The sequence below is a fragment of the Athene noctua genome, chromosome 16 (assembly GCF_965140245.1).
Source record: "Athene noctua chromosome 16, bAthNoc1.hap1.1, whole genome shotgun sequence".
In the NCBI taxonomy this organism is placed as follows: domain Eukaryota; kingdom Metazoa; phylum Chordata; class Aves; order Strigiformes; family Strigidae; genus Athene; species Athene noctua.
In genome coordinates this window covers 16,051,876-16,072,608 of record NC_134052.1, presented here as the reverse complement: position 1 = coordinate 16,072,608, position 20,733 = coordinate 16,051,876, and the positions used below count along the sequence as shown (strand labels likewise).

Sequence of the window (20,733 nt, the reverse complement as noted above, 5' to 3'; positions counted from 1 at the left end):
GGTAATTGCACCGGAGGGAGAAGCACTTCTGGAAATGGAGCAAACCCCACAGGCACAGAGAGACAAGTCGTTTGTAAGAAGGTTCCTTCCTCAGGGCTGCTGCGCTCTGCTCCAGGAGGGGGCTGAGTTACTCCTGTCCCCGGAGCGGAGTTGTCTTATTTTCTACCTGTGCCCAGATGCGCTCAGCTGGGTGAGAGGGACCTCCTGGGGCTGGTCTCAGTCCGGGCAGGCGTTGGGGGTGACAAGGTCTCCCCAGGAGAGGCGCTGGGAGCGAGCCCACCCACCAGCAAGTTTAATTAATATTCATCTGTCGCTTTCTAATGGGAAACTGTCTCTGAGTCACACTGTCATTTCCCTGGGACAAGGGTAATTAAGCACCTGGGTAAGAGAAATGTGCGGTAATAGAAAAGTTAAGTTTTCTTAACTACATGAGTGAACAGCGGGTTCGGCGAGGAGGGGGGGGACGAGCGTGCGTACAGGCTCCCACGAAAGCAAGTGGGAGTTAATGGCAGCTCACGTCACCCAGCGCTGCCGCTCTGCCCCGACACCCCCGGCCCAGACGGGGCACCTCGAGGGTGCCCGGGTCCCCATCCCGGGATGGGGTGAAGCATCCCCGGAGCGGAACGAGCTCTGGCACCCGGCTGGGCTGTCCCTGAGCAGGGGGACCACGACCCAGCGCTGGTGGCAGGAGCATCCCCTGGGACGACGGCCGCTCGGCTGCGGGTCCCCCAGCACCGTCAGCTTTATCCTGTTGAGCGGGACGGAGCTTTTCCAGACACGGCCCCGCGGGTCGCTCCCCCGCCTGGCCCTACAGCTGCTGCGGGCAGGGCTGGCGCTGCCCTTTCCGCAGGCAGACGCGGGCAGGGGGCAGCAGGAGCCGCTGCTGCGGGGCCAGGGGTGCGCCGGCCGCAGCTCGAAGGCCGTGAGTAGCCCCGACAGCTCCAAGGGGAGAAACGCAGCCGGGGCATCGACCGCGACAGCACCGGAGCCAAACCCCGGCTCCGGCGTGACGGGGAGGCAGGTGCCAGGCGGGCAGCGGGGAGCAGGGGGAGGCCACCGCTGCGGGGAGACGCGGGGGACAGCAGCGAGGGACGGGGAGGCGGTTCGGCCCCTGCCTGCGTCACGGCTCGAGGCCACCGCGCGGCCCAGGCGGGCACACGTGCAGGCACACGGTGACCTCCCCGCGTGGGCAGGAGGCACAAGTGGCCACTCGACGCCGGTACAAAAGCGGAGCTCACGTCAACACGGCGAGACACGGCGCTGCCAGCGTCCCCGCCAGCACCGGGCTGCCGAGCGGCACCGGGAGCGGGGAGGGGGGCTGCGGCACGGCCCCCTCCTCTCCCAGCCAGGAGGTGAAGTGGCTCCATTTAAAAACAAATTGAGTTCAAACCACTTGCAGCAGCCGCAGCCCCGCTGGCTCCGGGGCCTCCGTGTGTGTGTGTGTCCCCACCCCGGGGGGGGCGGGGGGGGGCGACCAGCGTGTCGCAGCAGCTCTGCGGGCTGCGTGATGGCAGCGGCACACGCCTCAGAAGTGAGTCAAAACCAGACATTTTGAGAGCTCCTCCGGTCGCTGCCTCTGCAGATGCTCTCCGGGACCGTCCGCAGGCTGCCCGCTGCTCACGGCACGGCGCGGGGGGGCAGGAAAAAAAAAATCTGTTATGGGGTTTGATCGCCATTCCCCCCACCCGTTACAAGCCCACGGGGAGCGGCACGGCGGCAGGTGGAGCCCCGAAGCCCCGGGGCCACCGGCTGCCCACCCACAGCAGCCCAGCGCCAGGATCAGGCCCCCCCCGCCCCGCCCGGATGCCCGGTGGGGAGCCGGGAGCCAAATCACGGGGGACGTGGCCAGCCCGGGGGGACACCGTGCAGCCCCCGGGGCTCCCCCCCCCCGGGGATCTCGGCGGCTTTCCCGGGGAACATCCAGCTGGAACCCCCCCGTCCCGGTGAGCCCCGGGAGCGGGGCCGGACCGTGCCCCGCAGGGTGAGCGCGGTGCCCGGGAGGGGCCCCCGAAAGCCCCCGGGGGTTCTCCAAGCACCCCCAAGCCCTGCGCTCGCCCTTCCCGGTGCGGCTGCACAGCCCCGGTGCACCGACCCCGCACCGCACGGCTACCGGCAGCGCACCGGCTCCCTCCTCCCGCTGAACGGCCGCCGGGGGGGGGGTGGGGACGGGACCGTCCTGCCCCGCTGCACCGACCACCCCGGTGCGGCGGGAGGGGGAAGCGGGGGCGGGCCACCCCCCCCCGTTACATAAGGGGTTACGTCAGAGCGCGCGGCCCCGTTCATATCCCGCCGCCGCCCCGCCCGTTCACACGCCGCCACCGCCGCCGCGCCCGGTCCGGAGCCCGCCGCCGCGCCCCAGGTGAGCCCCGTGGGCCCGGGCTCGCTCCGCGCCGTCTCTCCCGTGCCCGGTGGGGAAAGAGAGAGCGGGTGTGTGTGTGTGTGTGTGTGTGTGTGTGTAAACTGTGCCGGGGCGGCCACCGGGCGCCGCCGCCCCTATGACCGGCTTGTTTACACCGGGGCGGCGCGTACCACGGCGGCGGGGGGACGGGAGGACGGGCCGCCGCCGTGAGCCGCCGCCGCGCTGAGACGCCCTGGCGGTACGGCGCCCCGGTTACCGCGAGCGGGGTGGAGGCACCGGGCGGCTTTTCCCGAGGCCCCCCCGCGCCGTTCGGGACAAGCCGCGTGGCGGCGCCTCCCGCCGCCGCTCCCCCCCGCCGCCGCCATGGTTCGTCCCGCCGCGCCGCGATTGGCCGAGCGCTTAAAGGGGCAGGCAGGGCGCGCTTTTCCGCCCTCCGACGCGGCGGCGCGTGCCCCCGAGCCCGCGCGGCGCTCCCCGGCGCGCGGGGCCGGGGGGGGCGCGGCGGCGGCGGCGTTGGGCGCGCGGCCCCCCCCCGCCCGCGGCGGCGGCGCCATGGAGCCGGCGGACGGTGGCCGCCGCGGGACACAAAGGGCGACGCGGAGGCGGCGGACGGCGCGGCGGGGCCCCATGGCGGCGGTGGTGGCGGCGGCGGCGGCGGGGCCCGGCCCCGGTGGTGGTGGTGGCGGTGGCGGAGGTGGGGGGGGTGCTCCGCGGTACAGCCTGTTGGCCGAGATAGGCCGCGGGGCCTACGGCGTGGTGTACGAGGCGGTGTCGGGCCGCAACGGCGCCCGGTTGGCGGTGAAACGGATCCGTTGCGACGCCCCCGAGAACGTGGAGCTGGCGCTGGCGGAGTTCTGGGCCCTGACGAGCCTCCGGCGGCAGCACCCCAACGTGGTGCGCTTCGAGGAGTGCGTCCTGCAGCGGCACGGCCTGGGGCAGCGCATGAGCCACGGCAACAAGCGCAGCCAACTCTACCTGCGCCTCGTCGAGACCTCCCTCAAAGGTACCCGGCACCCCCCCACCCCCCCGGGGCACCCTCCTGGGCACCCCAGTGTCACCCTGCCCCCGGGCTACGCACCCCTGGGTCTGCCAGCACCCCGCTGTCACCTCTGCCGCCCCCCAAACAGGTAACTCGGGGGTGCCCCACGCAGGACACTCCCTTCCTCTGGGGCACCCTGACCTCTGGATCCTGGGGCACCTTTTCCAGACACCCCCTTGCCCCCCATTCCTCAAACCCCTCCCTGGCATCACCTGTCCCCAGAGGAGCCCCCAAAGCTCCCCCCCACTTCTCACAACACCCCTCCCTCCACCTTAACTCACTCCTTTGCCAGTATAACCCCCCCGGGCTCCCCCCACTGCTCCCCTGGTCGTCCCAGTCTCGTCTGTTGCCTCTGCCAGCCCTGGGGTCCCTCTGTACCAGCCCCAGGCATGTTCCCCTCTGCCCCCACCTTGGTCCTGCCCCTTCAGGGCTCCCCCCGGGGTACCTCTGCTGTAGCCCGCTTTGGTGCCACCCACCCCACACACCCCCTGGGACCCCTGCCCGGCATCCCCTGTCCTGGGCCCTGCACTGTGCGTCCCCTCCACTCTCTCCCCTTCCTCCGTGTGCTGCTCCCAGGGGCGCCCTTCCCACACCCCCACTCTGTGCCTTGGCAGCCCTGTGTCCTGCTCTTGGGGTCCCTCCTTGTGCCCTGCACCTCTGCAGCACCCCAGCCCTCTGCCCCTCCTCCTGAGGGACCCTGTTGTCACCTCCAGGCTCAGTCCCGGCCCTGGGGAGCATCCTTGTGTGCTGCCCTCAGCCCATCCCCTCACCCCGTCAGCGCTTACACCTCCTCCGTTACACCCCCATCCTGGGGCTCCCTCCACTGCCCTGGCCAGCACCACAGCCCACACATGTCCCAGTCACTCCAAGGGGACATTTCCCCCCTTTCTGCCTGTCTCCTCTGAGCACCCCAATGCTGCAGCCTGTTGCAGTGCCCTGCCTGCTCCTCTGAGCTCTTAGAGCTTTGGGACTGTTCTTTGTGCTCTCCTGTTCCCCTCCCTGCAGTGGGGACAGCCCTGGAAGCACCTGGGATCACACCCCCATCTTCCCCCCTGGGTCCCTCAGCAGCATCGTGGGGCTGTCAGGGGTCACCTTCTCCTGCCACAGTTGATGGCTGTGATGGTGACATCTCCGAAAAGCTCCCTCCCTCCCTCTGCTCCCTTGGCTGATTGTCAGGCCCAGCTCTGCCAATGTGCACTGAAGACGTGGAAAAATACCAGAGTCCTGTATCCTTAGTGCCCCCCCGGGCTGTCACAGCCAGATCCAGCTCACCCCAGCCACCCCCCTTCCCCAAACTTGTGTGCCAGGACTCCCATATGCTCCCTGGGGAGCTCAGTCTCCCCATGCTCCCTCCCTGTGCCGGGCACAGACCTCAAGGCTCCTGAGACCCATCTCTGGGCAACAGCCTCTGGCTTCCAGACTGCCCCTGCCTTGCCTGTCCCCTCTGTGCTCCGGCGGGGACATGTCCAGGCTGGCCTGGCTCCCCCCATGCAGCCCTGCTCCTGCTCTCCCTTCCCACTCCACACACAACCCCCCAAGGAAACTCCCCAAGAACGGCAGCGTCCTAATTTCAGCATAGCCTGGGTGCTTCCTTTATTTATTCTCGTGGGGGTGATTCCCCGGGAGAGGAGCCAGCTCTCCCCTTCGGGTGTGTGTCTGGCTGTAGCAAGTTGAGCTCTTTCTGGTAGGTACCGGGGGGGGTGTGTGTCCTGCCCCCCTTTGTCATGTTGCACACCCTGAGAAGTGGTGGCGTGGCTTGGGGAAGGTCTTGGATAGGTGTAGATGCCCCCAGTTAGGTGAAATGGGGAGAAAGACCCCTGACCTGCCCCAATCCTGCCCTGAAGCCTTTTGAAGGGGGGGGCAGAGCTGGGTGCTCCATCCCAGGGCTGGGGAGCAGCAGTTCTGCTCCCCCAAACCAGAGTGCAGCCTCCCCTCCATCTGCCTTCCTCCGGGCTGTGTTGTGCTGCCCACAGCCTGGGGCAGAGGCTGTGCTCGCTGCCTTCCCGAGCTTTGGGCAAGTTAGGGCACTGATAAATATTATTCAAAACAAAATCTAGAGCTCGGTGAGCCTCGAGGCCTGCCTGCTCTCCTCCCCTGTCCCCAGCCTGCGGGCTGCGTGCGTGGAGCTGCCGTGCTGTCGCTCCGGCTGAGGTAGCGGGCACGTCGCTGTGCTGCCGTGCCATTCTGCACGACCGCAGCTGGGCTATTTACGGGCCTGCACAGATGCTGTGCCAACGCGCCAGGGCTCAGGGCACGGGGAGGGGGGATTAGTCGGAGACTTTCTGCATCGGGAGCACAACTGTCAGGATACCAGGCGACGTCGGGTCTCGGCTCCAGCACGGGGCCTGCGCCTTCATCATCTTAATGAGATGTGGAATAATAAGTTCAAGGGCGCAAAAAGGAGGCTGGAGGAGCAGCGTGTACTTGCGCCCTGTGCCCCGGGACGTGAACACCGTCAGGGCTCGCACAGCCGCGTGCCCCTCGTGCTGTTCCTCGCCAAGAGCGCTGATAGAGCTGCCTCAAGTGAAGAGCTATAGGGTGTTGCTTCCTACCACTTCACCCACGGGGCCACCAACTCACGGCCGGTGCTCGGCCGCGCTCGCAGGCGGCCCTGGCATTGCCCACCACGTTGCCCTCAGTCCGAGCACCCAGGCTTCGTGCCGCCGGCTCCCGTCTCCAGCGCAGCGTCTGCGCGGAGGGAGTCAGAGGTTACACTCGGCTGGTCCTGCTGGCATTAGATTATTTTTTTTCTTGTTCCCTGTGATGCGAAGCAAATTAGCAAGCTGTTAATGAGCTCCCAGGATGGGTTGTGGGAGGGCGGCTGCAGGGATGGAGAGGTTGGCAGGGTTTGGGCAGGGAGCGTGCGGCGATGCTCGCTTCGTGATGGAGAACAGGTCTGGCCTGTCGTTTGCATCTCTTCAGCTCTTGGCTGCTTGGCTTCAGTTTGCTGACATCTCATCTTTAGGAAGCGGCTTGCCAGCTCTTTATGTTTAAAGCTGTTTGTTTTGAAGGCAGGAAGATGATTTAACAACTAAAACACTTTTCAGATTATAGAAAGAAAATGAGGAAATATTACTCTTGGCTTAAGCCTCTCCTAGCAGCGCTCCACCCAAAGTGAAGTGCATGGTGCTTGCAGCTACTGCTGGGTCAGTGGCAGCCTCCCTGCGCTTGCTGAGGTTCAGGGGCCAGGTTTTAAACCAGAGCTTTCGTTGTGCTAAAAACAAACCTTGGCTTGTTGGAGCCGCTTCCCTGCAGAAGGGGCTGTGGGAAGGCTCTCACCCCCCCAGCTGTGTGTGACGGGCACGGGGCTCTGCCGTGCCCCTGAGAAGATCCAAACGCTCCTGCTCCCCACGGTGAGGCTGGCTGGATGCTGAGGGGAGCAGGAAAGTAAAGCCCTCGCCCTGCCGTGACGTCGCTGGGGTTTAGCAAACCCAAGGTGGCGGCAGCGGCGTGAGCTGGGGCTGTCCTGGCTGCTCAGGTGTCTCTGCTTCAGTTTCTGTGCTCACACTGGTCTCACCAAGGGGTTGCACCAAAGAAGCTGCTCTTCCTGGTCAGTGTTTTGGTCTCCAGGGCCAAACTGTCCTCTGCTGCTCCCAGTTGGCCCTTGGGCTTGCATGCTGAGCACCCCCCTCCAGCACTTTGGGGGACTCATTTGGCCCCTCAACGTGCACCCAGTGCCCTGTATCTCCAGCCTGTTCATGGTCCCTCCCAACCCCCAGACCTAACCTTCATCAGGGAGGTGCAGCCAAGTCCTCCTGTTGTGCAGACTTTCATTTCCATAGCAGTAGCCATGGATACAGACTGTTTGTGCAAATAACTGATATTCCCACCCCAATCACTGACCATTGCAGGCACCGGCGCCGGCCAGCCCAGGGCTCGGTGTCCCTGGTAGTCCTTGGCTTTACCTGCTGCTGGAAGTTTGCTTTCCCAGATGCTCTCTAGGGCTTTGCTGAAACAAAACCCAACTTTGTCAAATGGGTGGAGTTATTTAACTGCTTTCCAAACACTTGGATTCGTCTGTGTGGCTCATTAACTGTGGCAGAGGCTAGTGGTGTCCTCCAGCTTCTCCCTTATGGTGCTCAAGGGTAAAAAAAGCCAGTTCTTGGAGCAAAGCGATGTTTTGGTTGTGTGTGCAGGCTCTGTCTGTCCCCAGGGGCTCTGTGCAGGTGACAGGGGTCTGGCAGTGGGATTTGCATCCTGGCATTGGCTAACGGGCGGGTCTGTCAGCACCCTCCCAGGGTGCCCTGGCATCCTGGCGCGATCGTGATGCCCTGGGGAGCGCCGGCAGCAGACCCACCCCGTTCGCCCATGGGATGCTGTCGTGTTTCTCCACGTGTCTAGGTGATGTGCAAGGGAGTGGGGTTTTGGAGTAAAACCTAGGAGCAACGAATTGTACCTGAGGCGCTCTGCGCTTGGGGAGCTCAGATGTCTGGTGAAGGAAGAAGCTGTTCGGGGCATAATACGGAGTAGCAGCACTAACGAGTGAGGCAGCAGTTACATTTGTGAGCATGGCTGAGATCGCACTGAAGTTGTTTACTACTTGGGCCTCCAGTTTCCTCTCTTTAAAGAACTTGTTGGCACTTAATGAAAGCTGTATGAAGTGGCAGAGCTCCCCTAGCACAAACACAATGCTTAAATGCACAAATTTAGCCTGAGAAGAGCCAGTGTGCTGTGAGGCTTTGACACTGGTGTGACTGCTTTTAGTGAGGCTTTACTGGCACGGCGTTCAGGGGCGTGATTTAATCCCCACTTGCAGTTAGGTTGGTAAAGCATAAGGTGTAAGCCAGGCTTTGCCTCCTGCAGCAGAGCTCAGGTGGGAGAGCTGGCGTTCACATAGAACTGATTTTTTTTTTTTTCCTGTGGATTTGCTGCTAATTGTGCTTTTAGTCTCTGCTGCTTTGGCTGTCGGAGCCCGGGGAGAATTGCCTGATGGTAGTGCAGGAAAATAACCCTCTGCTTCCAAGTTCCTTGCAAGCACTCGAGAAGACACACGCTCGGTCTTACTTGCATGGCCGTGCTTTGCTGGGAACAGGTCCCTGAGCTGCTCCCGGGCAGTGGGCTCAGATAAACGTGGTGCTGGTGCGTGGCACTCGGCGAGATCCTAAAGCACTTGAAGCCACAGCAGTGCCAGGGGCACTGGTACCCTGCGGCGCGATAGGTACTGGTCACTGTCCGCATAAACCAGACCAGTTCCTTCCCCACGCTTAGTGTGGAGATTTTAACGTGTCTGAAAAACCCACTCTTGCTTTTATTCCTTTCACTAGGCGAGAGGATCCTGGGCTACGCAGAGGAGCCCTGCTATCTGTGGTTTGTCATGGAGTTCTGCGAAGGGGGAGACCTCAACCAGTACGTGCTCTCGCGAAGACCCGACCCCGCGACAAACAAGAGCTTCATGCTGCAGCTGACCAGCGCCATTGCCTTCCTGCACAAGAACCACATTGTCCACCGGGACCTGAAACCAGACAATATCCTGATAACCGAGAAGTCCGGCACCCCGGTTCTCAAGGTGGCCGACTTCGGGCTGAGTAAGGTCTGTGCTGGCCTGACTGCTCGGGGCAAGGAGGGTGGGCATGAGAACAAAAATGTGAATGTGAACAAGTACTGGCTGTCTTCGGCTTGTGGCTCTGATTTCTACATGGCACCCGAGGTCTGGGAGGGACACTACACTGCCAAGGCTGACATCTTTGCCCTCGGCATCATCATCTGGGCCATGATCGAGAGGATAACTTTCATCGACGCGGAGACCAAGAAGGAGCTGCTGGGGACCTACATCAAGCAAGGGACTGAGATTGTGCCTGTTGGGGAAGCGCTGCTAGAAAACCCAAAGATGGAGCTGCACATCCCTCAGAAACGCAGGACTTCCATGTCTGAAGGGATCAAGCAGCTCTTGAAAGACATGTTGTCTGCTAACCCGCAGGATCGACCTGATGCCTTTGAGCTTGAAACCAGAATGGACCAGGTTACATGTGCTGCTTAAATTCAGGGCAGGGCACTGCTGTGCTTTGCAGCTGGGTAAGTGATCCGCGGTTTTTTGTATTATTCTGTTTGCTGTACCAGCCCGATAATGCACTTTGTAGTGACACAAAGGAGTCTTTTATGCTTCCAGAGCTATTTCTGTAGTGACTCATCGGAGCACTGCTTCTAATTTTTTTTTCCACCTATTCTACTGCAAAAATGAAGTAGAGGTGGGAAACAGAATTAGCAGCTGCACGTCCTGCTGCCGCCCAAAGGCCCAGCAGAGCTGGCAGGGCTGGGCAGGAGCTCTGCTCCTCGGAGGGCCTGGCTAGTGGCTCAGACAGGCAGAGAAACCTGTGAGCACCCTCTGACATCAGCGCTGGGTACGTCCATCTCTCCCAGGGGCGGGGAAGGAGCTGCCAGTTCTGCCTGCTCTGCTACGTGCTATAATTTCCGCCGTCAGTGCTGGGAGCACTTTGCTGTCTCACAGTCCCCCTCAGAGGCTCAGACAGGACACCCCAGGGCTCGGTGAGCAGCCCCCGAGTAGAGTGGCAGTTCCGTCTCAGCACAGACAAAGCTCTTTGCTTTCACCTCCGAGGCACGTGGGTCCGTCTCGTTTCGTTTCCTCGCTGAAGGCAGGACTTCCCTTTGGTGTGAGCTGCAGTTGCCCACACCCGGTAGGATGCCTTGGTCTCCACCGTTGGAGTCTGTAGACTCGTGTCTGCTCTGGAAGGAAGCTGACAGAACAGTTGTGCTCAGACTGAGCTCAGCTCTGTTCTAGCAGAGCCCCCTCCCTTCCCCCCCCAGCTTGGTTGGTGCTGGGGTGCCCAGCTCAGAGGTCCCTCTCCTGAGGCTGGCTGGGCACACGTGATCTGGAAGGACTGGGTGGTGTCACCGAAGGACACTGAAGGACTGGGAGCTGTTGCCTGCATGGCAAAGCTGTCTGTAAACAGGAGCTGTTACTAGGGTTTCTCCTGGCCAAACACTTCAATTAAACTGAAAAATTACAGATTATGAGGGGTGAGGCTGATGTCTTCCCAGGCCAGGTTCTTTCTCAAGCTCCTGCTGAGCTGCCTGACCATTGCTGCTCCCAGGAGAGCTCCGAGAGCCTGCTCGGGTCAGGTGCTGACGCTGCAGGCTGGGCTCCCACCCCAAAACCACACAGATCGTGCTGGACCAGAGCAAACTGCAGATACGAGAGAGCAAAGAGGGATGAAATGGCAGCAAACACCCGGCCTTCAGCCTTGCAGCAGCTGCCTGGGAGCCTGGCCCGCTCCCGAGAGAGCCTCCAGCAGCAGAGTGCTGGGGAAGGTTGGGGGCATTTTGGCAGGTTTTGCTAAAAAAACCTCATTGCTGCCCACCCGAGGGTTCCTGAGCTTATGTAAAGTGCTGTGCTGCCCGTCCCCTCTGTGTGTGTCCCCGGGTAGGTTTTGTGCTGTTTGCAGAGAAATGGGACTATAGAAATGGAGAGGCCCGTGGGGTAGGTCTAGTGTGGTCACTGCTGGTCCACAGACTGTCCCCTCTTCACCCCAGCACAAAATATTTAATATCCTTAACATCTCCAGCACAAGTAATTGATGTGACTGCTTCTGCCTGGGGCTGGGGCTCCTTACTGGTCCCAGTGCAAGTGTGGGCTGGGGATTAGGGTGGAGGAGTGAGTCTGCAGAAATATGAGCCCTTAAGATGGGTGTGATAAAGTCCTGGGGTGAAAGCGGGGCACCCCACCTCGTGCCCCAGGGCGAGGCGTGGGGCTGTTGGGAGCCGAGCCGCTCGGGTTGGGGTGCTGGGGGTTCGCCCTCGCCATCTGCCATCGCTCTGTGCTGACACGATGCTGCTGAGTTATGCAACCAGCCCGTGCCCTCCGGGGAAAATTCATCCTGCGCAGATCTGCAGAATAGTACATGCAGGGATAACAAACACCGAGGGGACAGTCCTACCCTGGGGCTGTTTGCTTATAACCCAGCTGCCTTGTGTACCCCCCCCCCCCCCCTCCAGCCGTGGCCTGAGCCAGCCCTGAGTCTGCACCGATCCCTCCGCTCCGTGGATGACACAGCTGCAGCAGAGCTGGATGCACTTATATAACACAACCTGGCTTACGTTGCGTGGCCGCTTGGCCCAGATAGGAGCCCGGCACTGGCCATATGTTCACTGCAAACCCAGAGTGTTCCTCTGCCTTGTTTATGGGGCAGCAGAATATCTGCTCGGCTTTCCTGCAGGGTTTTTCTAATGCGTTGTGCATCTGCACGTTCACATCAAGCTCCTTCTGACTGTTATTAAATGCAAATCTCGAATCGGAAATCTGCTGGAGAAGCTTAAAATGGGATTTAGAGTAAGGTCTGAATTTGCTCTCAGGTAATTTAAGTTGACCGAGAAACTCGGGTAACCTCTTCCAACTTATTTGGGGCACTGGTGTGTAGTTTATAGTGCTGCTGGGGCAGGGAGGGAGTTGTTCTTCCCCAGGACAGCTTCAGACCCTGCTCAGCCTCGGTTCAGGCTGTAACCTGGAAAACTGTCACCCTCCCTGACCCAAGCGATCAGACTTTTGCTTATTCTTTCATGTGCCACAGACCTCTTCCCATGTTACTTCGTGTCCCAGCAGCTTTGCCTTTAGTTCTGCTACAGGTGCTGCACGCACCTGCAGTCGTCAGGCTTCATGCTCTGTTACCCTCCCAAAACGCAGATATTAAAGGTCAGTTCTCAGCCAGGACAGTGTTTCTGGCTCGGTTTCTGCTGGACACCAGGGTGTTGGGGGTGGCGATGAGCCCGTGTATCTCCTTGCTCCCTCAGCAGTGCTGCTGATGGCCTGGGGCCGTAGGTCCAGCAGAGGTGGGCAGCCTTTCCCTGGGTGAAAGGAAGCTGCTTCTCTTTCTTATTTAAACACTGTGCTTGTTTCTTCAGGAGTTTATCTAAAGCCTGAGATGGCTGTTTCCCAAGAGCATGCCTTTTGGGCAAAGAGGACAAAAGCCTTTCTGATACAATTAGGGAGTGGCTGGATTGTGCTGGGTACCTGCTGATGGCTCTTATAGCCCAGAGCTGCCCAGGCAGGAGCTTTTCACCCCTTTTTGTCACTACTGGAACGTTGGAGCCACTTTTCCTCCCTTCCTGCACTGTGAACATCTTTTTCTTCCCCTGTCTTTTTTTTTTGTAGCTGCCTTCCTGAGTGCCCCGGGGCAGGAGTGGTTCGGTGGGACCCTCCCAGCGCTGTGGGTTTGTGCAGTGTGGATTGAGGAGCCCTCAGACACCTGGGGCTGTTTGCTGCTGGCTGGAGGGTCTCGGCCGCAGGAACAAGGGGAGCAAGTGGCAGCCTACACTTAATCTGTTAGGAAACTTTGTCGTTTTAATTCACAGAGGACATCAGACTGCAACGGTTGTGATCAGTGTAGAGGCAGCTTGTTCTGGTAGATCATAATTCTGTGATGGTTTCACTGTGGATGAAACGGTAGATCTGCTTTTGGGGTGGATGCTCAAGGTGAGCGGAGGAATCTGCATGTGGTGCAGACTGCAGCACCCCGGGGAGGGCCTTCAGCACGGAGGTGTCTGACACGGAGGCCAGCCTGGCTCGCTCCAGCACTCCCCTTCCTCCTCTGTCACTGGTTTTCATCACTCTAGTTTCACCTGAAAGTAACTGCATTTGCATTGTTTTCCTCTTTATGTTTTCAGAATGAACAGGCCCGTATTTCTTTCCCTGCCTGACGGTGTCTGTTCCCTGGGGCTGTGCCCAGCCACCCCTGAGTGCAGCTGATCAGCTGCTGCCCTCCCGAACTGCAGACCCGGCGAGCACCAGCAGCATCTCTGGTGCTGCCCGTGAGCCGGGCTGTTGCATCAAGTTAGATCTTGTCTGTTCATACCCCTCAACTCAAATTTTACCGTGTGGTAAAAGTGCCTTGACCCCCCCCGGCCAGGAACAGGTGAGCGAGTCGAGGAGAAGGATGGTGGTTTCATTTCTGAAGCAGTGTTGGTTTTCACTTGGGACAGTTTCCAGTGTGGTTTGTGAATTTTGGCGTGAACAAAAAGCGCCCAGGATGGTAAAAGCGAGGTCAGTTCCTCTTGCTGGCCGTGGCAGGGCTATCCTGACTGGTGACATTTCTGGGTTCTACCTGGAGAGAAGCAGAGCCCAGAAGACAAAGTGGATCACGTCACCTCTGGCCAGATGTGTTGGTGTTTGCGTTTGCTCAGCGTCACGTTGTGGTTGGATTTGAGGAAGCTCCTGAGTGTGTCACAAATACACGTATGGAGCATGGGGAAGAACTTAGGAGATAAAACAGGCTCTCGGCCCCCTTCCCCTGTACCCTGTGCTCCCACGCAGGGGTAGATAATGTGATTAACACGAGAAGGTGCTGGGTTATCTCTCCCTCCCCTGCACCGAGTCCTCTGCTGCCACCAGCCCGCGTTGCCACCTCCCGTCACTGCCCTGACCCAGGCATTAGTGTCATCTTCCCGAGGCACTGGGTGAGGACTCCCCGGGCTGCTCGTTCCTATCCTGATTAAAACTATAAGTGGCATCAGTGGTGGGGGGATTAAAAGCTCTTGGACAAGCCCCTGAAACAATGTGCGTCAATGGAGTGAGCTCTCCTGCCTGAGCTGGGAGCTCGGGGGCTGCTCAGGCAAACGCCTTGCCTGCAAATGCTCCTGCTCTGGGGAAACCCGGCCAGAAGCGCTGCCCTACTTGCTAATGAAGCTGCACCACAGGAAAAATCTTCCAGAAAATTCCTTGCGTGACAGCCTGTGACCTGATGTCTGGGTGCCTCTCACAAGCCTGCCTTCTCAAACAGAAATGTTTGGGGGTTTTTTCTGCTTGCAGCCTGCAACGGCAGCATCTCCTGGTTAACGTCTCCTGAAAAGCAGCGTGCCCATGGCCCTGGCTTCTGCTCTGAGCAGCAGAGGCAGCCTCTTCCTTTAGAAATGTGTTCCCTGGGCATGGATTTCTTTAATGAGATTTCCTAGGGCTAAGGGATTTGAGTCATTTGCTGGGCAGTGGCAGTTTTTCTTCAGCAGGTCTCTCCCGCTGCTCCGTCGCTGCCGTTCGGTGTCTCTGCAGAGCCCCTGGCTTGTTCCTGGTGGGAGAGGGCCTGAGGGTACCCCCAGTGTGGATCTGCCCCTGATGAAGGGGGAGGGCTAAATCCACCCAACCTGCCCTGGCTTTTTCCACATAACTGAGCTCAGAGCTTAAGCTTGGAGAAAAACGAACCTGCTCGAAAATTATGTATGCGTAGCATGAGGGGTGACACAGAAGCAGGGGGGAAGGTTTGCCTGTCTTTCCGTGACTTCCAGCCTCATCCCCTGCTGCAGGAAGCCCTCGAGGAGATGACAGCAGCAGGGAGACCCCTCAGGTCCCTCCATTGGGCAGGTGGGTCCCAGCTTTCACCACCAGCACAACCCCTGGCCCAGGCTCTGCGGGTCCCTCTGCAGGTTGTGACACCCCGGTGATGTCTTTCCTGTAGGGGGGTGACATCACGTGTGCTGTTCCTCTACTGGGTCCAGCCCCAATGCTGGATGGGACGTTCCCAGGGAATTTGCTGGGTTGCAAACAAGCTGGGTGGAAAATGCTGGTGGTTTATCTACAGAGTCGAGTGTTTCTGTGCCCCTGAGCTCGGAGGACGGGAGGGTGCAGTGTCAGGGCTGTGGGGGAAGAGGTGCAGCACCCTTGGTGCTCGAGGAGCTGCGGGGGATGCTGTGCCATGATGCTTTGGCCAGAGCAGGGACTGGTACAGCAAAAATCTGCCTGTTTTTCCCTAAAATCCCTGACACTGAGCATCCTCGCAGGCTGTTGCAAGCGCAGGATGGCCGCACTGCACATCCATCCTGCTGTGCTTTCAGCTGCACCAAAGTGGATTTTAACTGCCTCTTGCAGAGCCACTTGAAAAGCCCGAGCTGCTGCTGACACACGGGGTGGGCAGTGCAGGGTGTCCCTGGTGTCACAGCTCCTTCCACCGGCACCGGGAGCCGTCGAGCACGTCACGTGGAGCCCCAAGGCTGGGCTCTGCAGCAGTGACACTCATCCTTGTTCCCCAGCTGGGCTGTCACCATGGCGAGCCCCGTGGGATGGGGCTGTGTTGGGGGGCAGCTGGAGACACGCTGCTCACGGCATTGTGCTCGACACAGGGCTGGCTGAATCACTCCTGGGAAAGAAAAAGCTGTAAAAGCAGTCCAGACTGCAGTGTGTGGATCGATAATGAAAGGACTGCGAAGGAGAGATCCATCTCGGGCTAACTGGGACCAGTGGGAAGGCTGGGGAGGGAGTGGGCACCCTCTCTGCAGTGGGGTGGTCCTGCCCTTCCATCCAGCAGCCAGATGACTGAGGGAACTGGGGGGGTTCAGTCTGGAGAAGAGGAGGCTGAGGGGAGACCTCCTGGCCCTCTGCAACTCCCTGCCAGGAGGGGGCAGAGAGGGGGGATGAGTCTCTGGAGCCAAGGCCCCAGCGCCAGGCCCCGAGGGAATGGCCTCAAGCTGCCCAGGGCAGGGTCAGGCTGGCTCTGAGGAAGGATTTCTGTGCAGAAGGGGCTGTTGGGCGTTGGAATGGGCTGCCCAGGGCAGGGGGGAGTCCCCGGGATCCCTGGAGGGGTTGAAGAGTCGGGCTGAGCCAGCGCTGAGGGATCTGGGGGAGTTGGGAACGGTCAGGGTGAGGGTCATGGTTGGGCTGGAGGAGCTGCAAGGGCTTTTCCAAACCAGATGATTCCGTGTGACTCCAGCACTGATCTGGTTGCCCTTGCACCTTCCATACGGGGCAGTTGTCCCTGGGTGTTGCTGTTCTCAGTCATTAGCAGGGGCCCTGTAAGGAGAAGGTGGCTTGTGCCCATCTCAAGTTCTCCCAGACCCTCAAATAATGCTTTAATTAAGGCTTGGGAATGAAAGGAGAGGTGCAAGGAGCATGTTGGACCAGCCATCCTGCTTGCTTTGCTTCCCTGAGCCCTGGGTCGGGTGGCAGCAGGAGGGCTGGCAGGACGTTGTCACAGTGTAGTACTGGGACAAAACCACTGACATACCTGACCTCTCTTTCCCCTTTCTTGTTTTTCTTGCAGGTTTATTTACCAGGGACCCATAATCTCCATTATTTACGTGCAACGAGGGAAGTCAAAGATAAGGGAAGATGATGATACAGAAGATCCCTGGTCTGCAGGATCTCTGGCAATGTGAAATCTTTGGGTGTTACTTTTTGTTGGGAAGGGGCATTCTGGGGGTGCGGGAGGGGGCTGTAGGGGCCTGTGGAAGAGCACAAGCTGGCAGCTATCGTGCTCACAAGAGTTTTAAACTAGATCCAGAGAGCAGAGCTGCCCCTGCCCAGCCCTCCCCATGTCTCCTGTGCTGCCACTGGCTCAGGAGCTGTTTCTGGAGAAGATCTGATTCCGTAAAGGAGTTGGCAGCGGGGTGTGCTGCCAGGCTCCAGCTCTGAGTCCAGCTGGGCACAATTGGGGTTTAAAGCTATTGTTTTTGTCTAGGGGAAATGGGAGCAAAGCGATTGCTAGGTTTGCACCAGGAGTGCAATGCTTTAGAAAAAGTGAGTCTCTCAGACCACGCGTTGCAAGCAGCGAAATAATTTCATAGCCGGGCAGCTTCTGAGTCGGTGGATGCTGCCCAGGCTGTGAGCTGTTGATGTTAGGGTAGAATAGCATGAACAAGCTGGAAAGCCATTCCACAAGGCAGGGCTGCTGGGACGGGCAGACCTTCCCTCTCCCCGAGCTGGATTTCACTAGTGACATTTGTTAGAGGGCAGTGGGGAGCCTGGAGTCACGTCTTCAGGTGGGCATCGTCTGTGTACAAAACAAACGGAAAGCAGTCTGCTGCTCTGATCCATTTAATGCCAAACTTGACTTGTGAGGAACAATACTTGGGAGAGGAGGTTTTGGGCTAAATGGCTCATGGGCTGGATTCTAGCCTCCCTCAAAACACTTTTCCCTGCTAAATAACTATTTCCAGGAAGCAAAACGCAATGCTGCTGTTTAGGTTTGGTTACAGCTCAGGTAGGGAGATTTGGAACCTCAGGCTGAGCAGTTAATGTTCGATTTTCCTTGCCTGTATTCAGAGCAACACTAATATTGTGGGATGGTCTTTAGACTTTGCTCACTGTAAATGCAATGTGAAGCACCACCTCGTCTCCACCCTGCAGGTTCTGAACCAACTAAACCACTTCTCACCCCGTTGAATCCCCCGGCCGCGGGTTGGGAAGCGTCGCCCCGGCACTCAGCCCTTGCTGGGGCAGCAGAGGGTCCTGCCGACCCCTCGTCCCTGGCTGCAGGAGCTGCTCCTCGCCTACGTGCAGGCTGCAGCTTTTCTGGAAGGTTCCTGAACTGGCAGCACCTCCTTGTATCTACTCAGTGTACTTTGACCTCACGGGAATGAATGGAAACGCGGGAAATTCAGGTGGGCTGAGGCAGAGCTAAAGCAGGGAAAGGAGAGGTGTTTCTTTCTTTCTTTTTTTTTTTTTTTTTTTTTTCCTCTTCCATCTATTCCAGGGACACAAAGCTGAGGCTTGGCTGCAGGAAGGCCAAGGTCCCTCTTAGGAGAAGGGTGCCAGGAGGCTCCAGACCATCTGTGTGACTTGCAGGAGGGCTGTGCTGGGACCAGAGCTGAGCCCTGTAGTTCACAAACCCAGCGTTAGCGCCCTGATCGCTGGATCGTGCTTCCACCTGACATAGCCTTTGCTGTTACAACTGTTATAACCTAACCCTGGCCTGAAGGGGTGCAGTGAGAGAGCTTTACCCTCCCAGCCCTGCTCACGGGGCTTTCCCTGCTGGAAGAGCCCCTCACCAGGCCTTTCATCCCAGTTAAAACTTCCTGGCAGGAGGTTTCCATGTGGAAACCCAGCCTGAAACCCAGGCCGTGGGGGTGGGAGGTGGTGAGGGGGTTGCTAACCTGGCAGGCAGCGTCCAGGCAAGCCCTGGGAGGATCAGCCCTCTTGGTCCACCTCTGCTTCAGGCCATCTTCAAACCACACGTCTCCACCTCAGCTTTTTGCATCGCAGATGTGTTTTTACAGCAGCTTGATGTTAGTGAGCTAGACCGTAGTGCCTTACGTAGGATTTAGCAAACACTTCCAAGGACGAGTCCTCGGGCTGCTAGCCTTTGGCCAATGTGGATGTTTCCCTGATTAGTTTGTCCTTTTAAGAGCATTTCTCCCTGATTTTGCTGCTCTTTGTGCTCGACACCCCAGACTGTACAGGAACCTGCCTCGTGTTTACAGCCCCCAGCACCTCTCCTCCCACTTAACTTTGGCCCAGACCAGCACTCCCTCTAGAACAAGGTGGGACTGGGGAGCAACTCAAACCTGCGCCTGCTGCGGGGTGGAGGATGTTTAGGCTTCTCTCACCGGGTGGTTCTGTCGGGCAGCTCCTGCCTGGCTCCTTCAGGCTGAACCTCGCCCTCCGCTGTAGATGTTTCGGTGTTAGGATGCAACTGCTGGTAAAACTCGAGCTTAGGAAAGCAGCACCGAGTGAGCCTGCAGCCCGGGGCTGGGCTGTTTCCATCTTTTCCTGGCCACAATGAAGCTGAGTGAGCATCCAGGTGCTGGGGGGGGGGCCTGGTCAGTCTGGGGGGGGCCGAGCACCCTGTTGTGAATCCCCACAGCCCTCTGGGCTTGCGGGGCGCCAGCCGGTGCCCATGCTGGGGGAGCGATTGTATGAAACTGTTTACTTCTGACTTTGCTGTTTACAAGAGGGATGTGGGGTGGGGGGGGTGGGAGGGTGGGGGAACAAGCCAAGCCTCAGGAGGATTGGGAAACGCGTTATCTGCACCAGCCTGCAGCAAGGCCGGGTGTCGTGGGGATCTCCCGGCCAGCTTTGGTCCCTGGGGAGGAGAGAGCAGCGGTGGCTCTAGCCTAGAGGGGTTAGATTAGCCCCCCCCTTGTCCCCTTGCTGCTGTCTTTGAGGTTCAGCAGTGCTAGTGACAGATAAGAGTTACCCCTGTGGTCTTCCTTTACTCCTCAGGACCCAGCTCCTTCACATATCGGAGGCTCCCGGAGCCTTTCTGGAGCAATAAGACTTAAAAACAAGCATCACCATCGTTGTGGAAATCCTCCGTTGTGTGCGTTGTGTCTCCTCCATATGCAGTACCGAGTCTGGGTTTAAGCCTGCCAAGCATCCACGGGGCAACTGCGCCAGGGCACAAACCAGGACGGGTTTCCCTGTGCTTTCTGCGGGTCATGAGAGCAGGGAAACACGTTGCTGCTTCCCTTCGTTAGCCCAGGCCTCACACTACAGCTGCGCGGGGCTGGGGGGCTCCTGGTGCCCTTTTGGCCAGGCGGCAGGAGCCAGCTGGGTGCTTTGCCCCGGCTCCTCGCAGCCTCCTGTCCCCTCCGCCGGGGCTCAGCAGAGGGGCAGCGTCGGGGGATGCCTCCCGGTGGTGGGGAGAGCTGCGCTGGGTATCGGCCCCCTCCCTTCACATCCCTCGGAGCAGGGCGGTGGGTGCAGCTGGAAGGAAAGCCCAGGGAGCTGCTTTCTTCCAGCTGTGCCCTGACAAATTCTCTGCAGTCAGCCCGAGTGCTTTGAAATCCCGGGGTGAAGAGCTCGTGGAGGGGTGGGGGGTCACACGGGACTGCTCCGTGTCCCTGTTTTGGCCCCTGCCCCCTGCCCAGCCCACCCTGGGCCTTCAGCTCACTCATCCAGCAAATGGCAGCAGCTCTGCAGGAGGTGAATTCCTTCCCTGATGCCCCCGGCAGCAGGGGGTGACCCCCCCAGACCAGGGGTACCGCTGCCCCAGGCTCCCCCCCTGCTCCCTGCAGCCCCTGCGCTGAGCCAGCAAGAGCAGAAGGCTTAAACCCAGACTCCGAACTAAAGATAATGATACTAGTAAATAAAAGTATTGTTTTTTTCTTTTTTTTTTTTTTTTTTTTTGCACAGAAGCTGGTAATTTAGGACCTATGTGTGAACAACTTTATATAAATATTTTTTGTACTTGGTTTACTCGGGTTGGTATGAGAAGTTCTATTTAAGTTCTTTGAACACTGTGGATACCCTGATGTGTATGAGTGGCAGAGGCTTTGTAAATTAAGAGACGTTTGTGTGAATAAAGCTATTTGATGGGGTTGAAAAGCCACACACAACTTGAAACACAAGCTTCGTGTGTTTGTCCTCGGCGGTGCTGCCAGCAGCGGGGTTGTAAAGGGAGGGGAGTCCCTGTGCAGCCAGGGGCAGACCAGGGCCCTAGAGTGGTACCGGCCCCGTCCCAGAGGCCAGGTCCAGCTAAACTGGGGTTTAGGGCTAGCCAGCCTGACCCCAGGGGCTTAGGGCACTAAACCAAGGCACGGGGGCCAGTGCCAGGCAGAACGTGGCTCCCTGGCACGCGGCACCCGCAGCCGTTTATCCTCATCCTGGATTAGGATTAGCCCCGTTCTTGCTCCAGGCACCAGGGCAGCCCCGGCGCTGAGCGGGGCAGGCAGGCTCGGCCTC

At 59.3% G+C, this 20,733-nt stretch overlaps 1 protein-coding gene across 1 annotated transcript; it reads left to right on the top strand.

Annotated features, from left to right (window-relative positions):
- Positions 1–2,417: 2,417 nt before the first annotated feature.
- STK35 (serine/threonine kinase 35) lies at positions 2,418–19,531 on the top strand. The gene is made up of 3 exons (XM_074920021.1): positions 2,418–3,362; positions 8,663–9,410; positions 16,373–19,531. Exons 1-2 carry the CDS (start codon positions 2,723–2,725, stop codon positions 9,373–9,375), a joined length of 1,353 nt encoding a protein of 450 aa, XP_074776122.1. The 5' UTR covers positions 2,418–2,722; the 3' UTR covers positions 9,376–9,410; positions 16,373–19,531.
- The last annotated feature ends 1,202 nt before the right edge of the window (positions 19,532–20,733 follow it).

Bases quoted from the DNA above. Each gene is read 5' to 3' on its own strand.
- STK35 (XM_074920021.1), top strand. From the start codon at position 2,723: ATGGTTCGTCCCGCCGCGCCGCGATTGGCCGAGCGCTTAAAGGGGCAG. The intron at 3,363-8,662 runs GTACCCGGCACC...TCCTTTCACTAG, and splicing joins CGTCGAGACCTCCCTCAAAG to GCGAGAGGATCCTGGGCTAC.